At 44.4% G+C, this 11359-nt stretch overlaps 1 protein-coding gene across 1 annotated transcript in view; it reads left to right on the plus strand.

Annotated features, from left to right (window-relative positions):
• ttn.2 (titin, tandem duplicate 2) overlaps nucleotides 1-11359 on the plus strand; it is a 214246-nt gene that overhangs the window by 157467 nt on the left and 45420 nt on the right. The window contains 12 exon segments of the mRNA XM_028435600.1: nucleotides 3571-3873; nucleotides 4014-4316; nucleotides 4395-4700; nucleotides 6116-6403; nucleotides 6670-6960; nucleotides 7036-7323; nucleotides 7437-8024; nucleotides 8168-8272; nucleotides 8356-8553; nucleotides 8938-9234; nucleotides 9843-10430; nucleotides 10984-11286. Coding sequence (XP_028291401.1) covers nucleotides 3571-3873; nucleotides 4014-4316; nucleotides 4395-4700; nucleotides 6116-6403; nucleotides 6670-6960; nucleotides 7036-7323; nucleotides 7437-8024; nucleotides 8168-8272; nucleotides 8356-8553; nucleotides 8938-9234; nucleotides 9843-10430; nucleotides 10984-11286 — 3858 coding nt within the window.

The following is an 11359-nucleotide window of genomic DNA, read 5'->3' on the forward strand; positions in this document are numbered from 1 at the left end:
AATAATAATAGTAAAGTAAAATAAACAAATAAAATAATCTTGTGCAATGTACGTATAAACATTTGAGAGGTATTGAATACCTGAAGCGATTAAATAGTCACAACATGGTAAAAACAAAGTAAAGCAAATTAAAAATACTAATAACAAAAAAAAATAAAAATAATAATAATAAGAGATACTGAAATACAATACATTAAACACTTGGATTTGAAAATTAAATGGTCAATTGTAGTCACAATTCCTCCCTCATTATATACATAGAAAAACCATGTAGTAACTTAACAGCACAACATCATCCTATGAACTATTATCCGGCTACACATCAGAACAGTCAAACAGTGAGGCTTCAGGCCTGAGCTCCACAATGTCCAACACGACTCCAAACCTCTCCAAGCAAACAAGATAACCAAGTATATTGTCCAAATAGAGTAAAAAACAAATAAACACTGACTGGTGCTAAGGCACAAAAGGTTCCCGTTTGAAACAAGCAGCTTACCGATGTGTAATGTTAATTTTGCCCCCTCTTGTAAGGAGGCTAGGTTACCTTAGCCCACATCAACGGCCGGTGAGTTAGCACCTAAGCTAATCAGACCTCGAGGTTTGTTGATAATCGGCCACGAAGACTGAGGCCTCCTCCGGAGATGAGAATCTCCTCCTCGCTCCGTTCTCTAGGATAATCTGCAGTCGGGCCGGGAAAAGGAGTGCAGGCCGAAGGTTGAGATTGTAGAGCTGGGCCATCACCACACGGTATTTAGCCCGTTCCTCGGCGACCTCTGGCGTGTAATCCTCGAAGATCTGAATTGGTGACCCCCCGGTACTGGAGCTTCCCTCGGCTTTTACGGGCCTCTCGGATGATCAATTCCCTGGTCTGATAGCGATGGAGACGGACTATCACCGGTCTTGGTCGGGAGCCTGGTTGTGGTTTGGCGGTGAGCGTCCTGTGGGCCCTGTCCAACTCAGGAGGAGACTGTAGAATCTGGTCACCAAATATCTCTGCCAGAACGTCAGCAAAGAAACTTGTGGGTCTGGGGCCCTCGATGGATTCAGGCAAGCCGATTATTCTAATGTTATTTCTGCGGCTGTGGCCCTCCAAATCGATAGCCTTAGCCGTTAGCTTGGTGTTGTTAGCCTCAAGTGCCACACACTTCTCCTCCAGTGCCCAGATCCGCTGGTCTTGCAGCTCGACATGGGATTCTAAAGAGTCTATACGTTGACCCTGCTCTGTCATCGTTGACTGTATTTTTTCAAGTCTCATTTCCAAAGCGGCAAATGAAGCTTTAAAGTCGGCTGCGAGGCTTGCTCTGTGGGCCTCCAGCATGGCGGCTATGCTAGTTAGCGCTGTGAGTAACTATGAGTCTAATAAAAACCATAACAGCTGAAATAACCCCGCCATTAACACATATAAGTAATCTATCATTTAAGAATGGGGTTTTCCCAGAAAAGATGAAAATTGCAAAAATCAGACCGATTTACAAGGGTGGAGAAAAATGTAATTTCACTAATTATCGACCTATATCAATATTACCACAATTATCAAAAATTCTGGAAAAACTGTTTATGAACAGACTCGACAAATTTATAAAAGACAATAATATACTACATGAAGGACAATATGGGTTTAGAAAAGGACGTTCAACAGCAATGGCTATAATTGACATCACGGAGAATATAAGAGAAGCATTAGAAAAAAAAATATTTGTATTCGGAATTTTTCTGGACCTAAAAAAAGCCTTTGACACAATTAATCACGATATTCTTGAACAAAAACTTCAAAATTACGGAATAAAGTACAACGCCTTAAAATGGATTAAAAGCTATATGACAAATAGGAGACAATATGTTGACTTTGAAGAACACACATCAAAATGCCAAACCATACAATGTGGTGTTCCACAGGGTTCAATTTTAGGGCCAAAACTGTTCATTTTATACATAAACGACATTTTCAAAGTCTCAAATTGCCTCAAACTAACGTTGTTTGCAGATGACACAACCATCCTGTGATCAGGTAAAGACATTAAAACTCTAATAGAGTCAACAAATGAAGAACTATTAAAAATTCAGACATGGTTAGATGTAAATAAACTAGCCCTAAACGTCAGTAAAACAAAATTCATTAATTTCGGAAAGAGAAAAAAAAAGGTAGATATAAGACTGAAACTAAACATAGAAATAATAGAAGAAGTAAAAGAATATAGGGTACTAGGAGTGTGGATGGACGACAAGCTGACCTGGAAAAAACATATACAAATAGTTAAAAACAAAGTTGCTAAAAGCAGTTACATCCTATGGAAGCTTCAACAAATCCTACAAACCAAATCACTTAAAACAATATATTCTTCACTCATAGCATCACACTTAAATTACTGCTCCGAAATATGGGGTAATAACTACAAAACGTATCTTGAACCACTATTTAAACTACAAAAAAAAGCTATAAGAATTTTACATAAAGTACCACACAACACACACACAAACGATTTATTTGAGAAGTCAAAATACCTAAAACTGCAAGAAATAATACACTATAACACACAAATACACGCATTTAGGGCTTCATCTAAAAAACTACCACATCAAATACAAAAACGTTTCACATACAATCAAAATCCCTATGAATTCAGACATAATAATGTGTTTAGACCAAACAGGATCATATCAAACGTTGGCAAACATAGTACTGTGTATAGAGCCATGAACCTCTGGAATAACCTTGACGAAGAGACACAACAGTCAGATAATCTGAAACAATTTAAGGAGAAAACGAGGAGGACATTTCTACATGCATACAGATCTCAAGTCAACTCTTCATCGAACTCTACAGCGACGACATGGAACTCATCAACTGGTCATTGAGCGCCATCGACAAAATTTTCTCAACGAGGCAATTGCTTCAGCACGAAATACCGTGTCCAAAGGACACATACCCAAGTGGATATGTCATGGACGCACGAGGGAGAAGCCAGATGCTCCGTCTCTCCCTGCTGACAGTAGAAGATGTGGAGGACATCTATCTGCTAGGGGTCATGATCTTTGGCCTGCTAATGATGGGGGTATGTGTATGTGCATGTGCCTTTCTGATGGATCATAAGCTGAGGCGACTTTCAGAGGATATGAAGGTTCTCCGAAAGAAGAAGAACTTCACGTTTGGAGAGTTGGAGGAACGTAAACAACGACTGGAAAAGAAAGCCCGAGGAAATACGGAGGAAAAAGACAGTGAAGAGGAGTAACAACAGGAACAATGACTGCAGACGAGAACACATCACAAAAAAAAAAGGACAAAAAAAAAAAAAAAAAAAAAGGGAAGAAACGAGGTTGGATGTAAAATTATCTGTGTTCAAATCAGGGGACGGATCTGGATAAGCATAATGCTTTTTTCCGTCGCCCTTTCCGGCATGAAAAAGGACAAAAAAAAAAGGACAAAAAAAAAAAAAAAAAAACAATGATGTGATTTTGCTCTGAATGTCAAATGAATTTCTGTGAATGCAACCATGTCGGAAATGAACTGAATAAATAGCCAGATTTGTAAGTACTGTAGTATTTAAAACATGTTTAATCTTCCTCCTCCAGACAAACCTGGTCCTCCCGCCTCAGTGAAGACCACCAAAGTGTTAGCAGACTACGTGAAGCTGCGCTGGGAGCCCCCACTGGCTGACGGTGGTTCAGAGATCACAAACTACATCATTGAGAAGCGCGAGACCAGCAGAGCTAACTGGGCTCTTGTGACCGCCAACATCCACGGATACATCACCGACTGCTCTGTAGAGAAGCTCATTGAAGGCCACGAGTACCAGTTCAGAGTCAGCGCAGAAAACCAGTATGGAGTGGGAGACCCCAGAGTGACTGACGCCATCACTGTCAAGAACCCCTACAGTAAGAAAACTGAGCACACACACACACACACACACACACACACATATATGAACGTGTGTGAACCACATACAAACACACATCTATACTAAGGTCCACACACACCTATATACTAACATAATGTGACGTTTTGTGTCCGTCAGATGTTCCAGGTCCGTGTGAACCGCCCGTCATCACCAACATCACCCAGAACTCCATGACCGTCAGCTGGAAGGCTCCAGCAAATGACGGTAAGGCCACCATCCTGGGCTACATGGTGGAGAAGCGCGAGGCCACTGAGCTGACCTGGGCCAAGGTGAACCGCCGGCCCGTCATCGACAGGACAATCAAGGCCTCTCAGCTCACAGAGGGCTCCGAGTACGAGTTCAGGGTCATCGCCCTGAACAAAGCCGGCCTGGGAAAACCCAGCGACCCCTCCAATGCAGCGCTTGCTGTGGATCCTGTCTGTGAGTGTTAGCGCTGAAAAACGAAATGAATCAATCAAACAAAACAAAGCTGCTTATTTTACTCATGTGACTCCTCAGATCCTCCGGGGCCTCCCGCCTTCCCTAAGGTGGTGGACTCTACCAAGAGCTCCATCAGCCTGAGCTGGACCAAACCAGCCTATGACGGCGGTTGTGAGATCATCGGGTATCTGGTGGAGAGCAAACGGGTCGACAGTGAAGTCTGGAGCAAGTGTAATGTCCCCAAGAAGCTGCAGGCCACCAAGATGCTGGTAACAGGGCTGATGGACAACCATGAGTACCAGTTCAGGGTCACTGCCGTCAACAGGATTGGATACAGTGAACCTAGCGACGTTCCAGGAAACCACATGCCCAAAGACATCCTTAGTACGTGTCTCACACACACACAGCAAACGTAATATTATCAAATCAAGCTCACAGAAAAGAAATGAATACGATTGAACTAAAAATCCATTAGTTGATGATGAGTTTATTTGTCATTGTACATGTTATGAAGCAACAGAGCAACATAATTACATTTCAGTTTCTACCCGTCCAAGAAAACATGAAAGACAATCACACACAACATTTATGACATGGGGGGCACAGGAGCAGGAGAACTGCAGTTCGCCACAAGGGCAGCACCCCTTATTTAGATAACAACAGTGGGTAAGAAGAAGAGATTAAAAAAAGGCCCTTGTAGAGAGGGGCAGAGTTTGGGATCATGAAAAAACTCTTCAGCAACATTGCAACAAAAACCAACAAACACAACATTCAATTCCATACAACAGCACATTAGCACAGGGGATGGGTCTTTAGGATGGGTAGTTCACAGGTCAGCCACAGTATGGCGCTGCCCTTACGACACGCTTCCTACTGACCAACCACTGGGAGGGAGGAGGGGTTGGAGCCAGAGGAGACAGTGACAAAGACATGATATGTAGTGATGTAGGAGGAGTGAAAGTGTTTGTTGAGATAAGCCTGTTTACTCAGACTCTGCTGCTGACTTTCACACAGTGCGTCTAAAATGCCAATGACGAGGGACGACATTGCCGTAGAGATGACCTTTTGAGTTTGTTGGCAAAGCCGGGTCCATGTGTACATGGAAAGTGAGGGAGAGGTCAGAGCGTCGTATCAACATCCATCCTTGAAAAGTTTGGAGAAAAAAAAACAGACCTTGACAGGCTATTCATTCAGGGGGGTGCGAATAAGATTAGTGAAGGTGTTTTGAGACGGGCTAGCCATAACATGACTGCCAGCCCTACTGTTCCTGGTCATTTGATCAGTAATCCAATAGTGTGGCCATTTCCTGTGAAACAATTAAAGTTCCACGGTGGAATCCATCTGAGAGAGTTTGGAGAGTTTGGCTCCTTTTGTTGTTGACTGCGGCTTCCAATAGTGCTGCCAACGTAATCCAATTTTGCGATAGATCAGGAAAATGTCAGATTCAATCAGCAGAAGACCCGATATAATTAATTCCAATCTGGTGGTGGACGTCTTCCACGTCCTCAGGACTTCCGGACTCTCCCAATGCCCGTCCTTCTAGTTGAGAGATTTGACCAAAAGCGGAGAAAGACCAGATAATCAATTTCATGATTAGATTCAGGATTGGGATGCTGATAGAGGCTCCTGTTAGATTAAAACAAGACAAGGGGCAGCAAGCAGGAAAAAGAAGGAGAGATGGGAAAATAGCATCCTTTCCTCTGAGTGCAAGCAGGAGAAAAAAAAAAAATAGTGTCTTCAGTTTAAACCCACATCAGAGCATTATTGGTTCTCAGCTCACCTTTCTGTCTCTCCCACAGTCGCTCCTGAAGCTGAGCTGGATGCTGACCTGAGAAAGGCTCTAGTTCTGCGTGCCGGGGTCACCATGAGGCTGTACGTGCCCCTCAGGGGACGGCCGGCACCCAAAGTCACCTGGACCAAGGTGGACGCCAACCTGAAGGAGAGGCAGGGCCTACTGATCAAGACCTCAGAGTGGGACACGCTGCTGATGATTGAAGGCGTGAACAGATACGATGCTGGGAAGTACGTCCTCACCCTGGAGAACAGCAGCGGCACCAAGAGCTACACTATTGTGGTTAAAGTCCTTGGTAAGGTCATCAGGGACACCGCTATCCTAAACTCCATTTATTTATTTGTTATATTATCCCTTTAGAGACAGAATTTTTGGAAACTATTCAATTTTATTCAAATATTTCAAACATGTGTATTAACACTATGGTTGGATATAAATTCAGACTGAAGGGGAAATATGTTCCTTAGACTCACTTTGAGTTCGGTGCTTAAAGGGTAAACTTCGCAATGGTGGTTGGAATGTGTCGGACTCAGTGTGTTACCTTTGTTACCTCCTGCTCAGACTCTCCTGGTCCCCCTATGAACCTGATCGTGAAGGAGACCTCTCGGAGTCACGCCTGCATCTCCTGGGATGCCCCGCTGATTGATGGCGGCAGCCCCGTTAAAAGCTACATCATAGAAAAGCGTTTGGCCGAAAGGAAGGCCTGGACTTGCGTGTCTGCCGAATGCCCCAAGATCTCATTCAGGATCACTAATCTGGAGGCCGGACAAGCTTACTGCTTCAGAGTGCTGGCAGAGAACGCCTATGGCATCGGGGAGGGCTGTGAGACGGCCGGCAGCGTACGAGCCTCGGGTAGGTACCTGACACAGGTTTAGATGGTTCAGAGTCACAGCACATGCTCAGTCTGATCACTGTTTTTTTTACCAGAGCAACCAGGGGCTGTGACAGACTTCAGAGCCAATAAAACCTCCAAAGACTCCATCACCCTGGGCTGGAAGAAGCCCCTCAGTGACGGAGGGAGCTACATCACCTCCTACATCCTGGAGCAAAGTGAAGGCGAGGAGAAGTGGAAGCAGATCATGAAAGCCAAGAACACCTCACATGTCCTCAGCGGTCTGACCGACGGGAAGGAATATTTGTTCAGAGTGAAGGCGCTCAACCAGTCTGGAGAAGGCCCACCGAGCGAGCTCACTGTGATGGCCAAAGACCAGTTCGGTAAGAGGAACCGTCTGATGGTAAAGAGATCAGATTGTGTAATAATCTGTGTAATAAACAGGAGCAGATTTATTTGTTTTCCATCAGTTTTCTGACTGTTTGTTGTCCTTCAGTTGCTCCAGAGTGTAACCTGAGCAGTTTGCACGATGGCTGCTGTGTGGTGAAGGAGGGCAGCACCACACGCATCAACATCCCCCTCATCGGCATACCGTACCCCACCGCCACCTGGAAGAAGGGCGACATTGGGCTTGGTGACACTGGACGGATGTGCGTGGAGGTCTCGCAGGGCGTCACAACCCTGCTGATCAGAGACTGTCACAGAGGTGACGCTGACACCTACACCATCAACGTGAGGAACAGTGCCGGCTCCAAGGACTGCAAGTTCCAACTCAAGGTTGTGGGCAAGCCCGGAATCTGCACCGGACCCATTAAGTTTGACGAGATCACGGCAGATGGCATCACCCTGGAATGGGCGCCGCCCAAAGACGACGGTGGCGCCGAAGTGTCAAATTACATTGTGGAAAAGAGAAGAACCACAGACAACAAGTGGGCCACGGTGGCCTCGGCAATCCAGAAGACCACCATGAGAGTAATCCGACTGCATGATGGCGATGAGTACATCTTCAGGGTGTTTGCTGAAAACAAGTACGGGGTTGGAGAGTACCTGAGGTCAGATCCCGTCATCGCCCAGCATCCTTTCAGTGAGTCCTCCTACACGCTCATGTGTACACTCTGAATGTTAGCACAGGATGGTCTTCTCTAATCCTCTATGTCAAGGTGTTGTTGTATCACTGGTATCGTGGAGCTGTTATTCACTGGGGTTATATTAACTACCGTCTCTCAGATGTGCCTGAGGCGCCTGCACCTCCTGAAATCATGAACATTCGCCACGAGTTGGCAATCTTGACGTGGGATGATCCAAAGGACAACGGTGGCTCCCCAATAACAGGTAACAGACGTACAACACTAGTAACATCCTGGCTAAGCAGGTGTTAGTTGGATGAAGTTAACAATTCTCTTCATTTCCTGCAGGATATCACATCGAGTTCAAGGAGAGGAACAGTCTGATGTGGAAACGAGCCAGCAAGACTCCTCTGAGAGTGAAGGAGTGCAGAGTCACTGGCCTGATTGAGGGCCTGGAATACGAGTTTAGGGTGATGGCCATGAACATGGCAGGACTTGGGAAGGCAAGCAAGGTCACTGAGGCTATGGTCGCACTGGATCCTATTGGTGAGTGTGGGAGTTTCCACTTTAAGTGTCTCAGAATTTTTTAGCAGGAGTTTTAAACTTTATCAATGTGACCATCTCTGTGTAAAACAATGAGGTTTGTATAATGACGCTAGACCTCAGTAGGAGAGAGGATGAGAAAGATGTCAAAATACTGTCAAAATATCAATAAATTGTTTCATTATTTATCAATCATATTGGTATTGTCTAAGACCCAAAAAGATCTCCCTAAGGAAATGTTAGAATCCTCACATTTATTTTATCTGTTTTCACATCAGGTTTTATCTGTGATCTATCCAGATATTTGAAATAGACTAGATTGGACAGATTTTGGGATCAAAGTCCTCCCTATCTCCTTTGAATCTTAGCCTTGTATCTTTATCTCAGATCCTCCTGGCAAACCTGAAGTAATCAACGTGACCAGGAGCACGGTCACTTTGATCTGGACTGCTCCCAAATACGACGGAGGTTACAAGATAACGGGGTACTTTGTGGAGAAGCTGGAAGCTGGAGGCAAAGCGTGGATGAAAGCCAACCATGTCAATGTCCAGGACTGTGCTTTCACCGTCCCCGACCTGACGGAGGGCGCTCAGTACCAATTCAGGGTCAGAGCCAGGAACGCAGCCGGTGCTCTCAGCGCTCCCTCCGAGCTTACTGAGCTCCTCACCTGCAAGGATGAGTACGGTAAGCTGTGTTCCTTCAGTCAGTAACCACCAGTTTGGTTGTTTCCTGCACTGTAAAACCAGGTTTAAGAGTCTAGTATTTATAAGGAAAACTCAAACTTAAACAGCCAAATAGTGTTTAAATATTATTATTATTTCAAGTGTTGTTTCAACTTGGAAACTAACCAACAATTGCTATAATTTCTTTGTTATTACAAATGGCATTTCTTTAGTGTTAAACTTCAGTTCTTGCATCTTTGTGTCACCATGAGTCATATTAGTAACACTAAGGACGTCTTCATTGAAAAAGTGTTTCACTGTGGATCTGATCCACAAATGTACGACTGTCCAAACACTCTGACACATTAAATAAGTCACAGATTAACAAACATCTATAAAGATACGTTGAGTAGTTTATTTAACCCAGCAATTGTGCAAAAATTGAGGTTATTGTTTAATATAAACATTTTTAATGTCTTCTGAACATGACTATTGTGAACTCACAATGTTTGGAAAACGCCACTTAAACAGAGTAACAACTGTTCCTATTGGACATGTAGTTTCATACAGTGTGTTTTTTTGTGAGGATAAAATTTAATATCTTCTTTGCTTTTTTTGGACTCTCTGTAGAGCCTCCGACCATCACGATCGACCCAGACATGAAGGACGGCATATCTGTCAAGGCGGGCAGTACAATCATTATTACCGCCTCCAAGATTATGGGCAAACCTCCACCAACAGCCATTTGGTCAAAGGGAGGCCGTGAATTTAAGACGTCTGACATTGTCACTGTCACCAGCACCCCAACCTCCTCCACCCTGGCCATTAAGTATGCCAGCCGGTGGAACACAGGAGACTACACCATCACTGCTAGCAACCCGTTCGGCATCAAAGAGGAACACGTAAAGGTGAAGGTGCTGGATGTGCCCGGCCCTCCCGGCCCCATCGAGGGCAGCAACATATCAGCGGAGAAGTGCACTCTGACCTGGCTGCCACCAGACGAGGATGGAGGCTGCTCCATCAAGTCCTACACCCTGGAGAAGAGGGAGACCGGCCGCCTGCTGTGGACCAAGTTGGCAGAAAACATCATGGACTGCAGATATATAGCCAGCAAGCTGATCAAAGGCAACGAGTACATCTTCAGAGTGTCTGCTGTGAACCAGTATGGCACTGGAGACTCAAGCCAGTCTGGTCCAATCAAAATGGTTGACAGCTTTGGTAAGTTTTTAATCTTGCACAGCATAAAAGGTTTTATTCACCTGACACTTTTCAAATTTTATCAAAATGAAAAAAACTGAGAATGAGACAGTCCAATGCTCTGCCTACCATATTACTTAGGAACATCCAGTGAACAGCAGACTGGGAGATAATTGTTGTTTCCTGCTTGTACTCTTGCTATAATTCAATAACCTGGTCAGCCTACTTCTGTGTAGTTTTACGGTGGTTGGCAACCAAGGCAAGGAGCATTACCGCCCAACCTAGTCAGTGGCTCACCTGTTTAATGATTATATCTTGAAGAACTGGACTGTTGTAGAACTAAGTCAATGTTATTCAGGAACATTAAAAAGAAGGACGTTGTAATGAATGTAATTTCAGAAAACTGTATCTAATTAACGCTGACATAGCACAATATATGCCATCATTTTATTAATTGCAGTTAGACAGCTGAGTAAAACCCATTTTGTATTGAAACAATAATCATAGTTAAAGTGGAAAGGTTAGATGCAGCCAGATAACGTTGAGGTTTTCAATTTGATTATTTTTTTCCCAGGCCCACCAGGCCCACCCTCAGCCCCTGAGGTGGATTACATCAGTCGGAATGCTATCACCATTTCCTGGAAGAGACCAGTGAAGGACGGAGGAAGTGACATTAGGGGGTACTGTGTTGAGAGAAAAGAGAGGAGAGGAATGAGATGGGTGAGAGCCTCAAAAAGATCTGTCCCAGACCTGCGTTTCAAAGTCCAAGGCCTGAATGAGGGAGTGGAGTATGAATTCAGGGTCACTGCAGAGAACAAGGCTGGATTTGGGGAGCCCAGTGAGCCATCAAGCCCAGTGATGACCAAGGACATTGTTTGTAAGTAAATCTGACAAGCCGTGGAGAAGGACATACATGTAGTAATTACTATTAAAAATATTTCAGTTACCTG

Source organism: Gouania willdenowi, chromosome 21, assembly GCF_900634775.1.
Source record: "Gouania willdenowi chromosome 21, fGouWil2.1, whole genome shotgun sequence".
Classification (NCBI taxonomy): Eukaryota; Metazoa; Chordata; class Actinopteri; order Blenniiformes; family Gobiesocidae; genus Gouania; species Gouania willdenowi.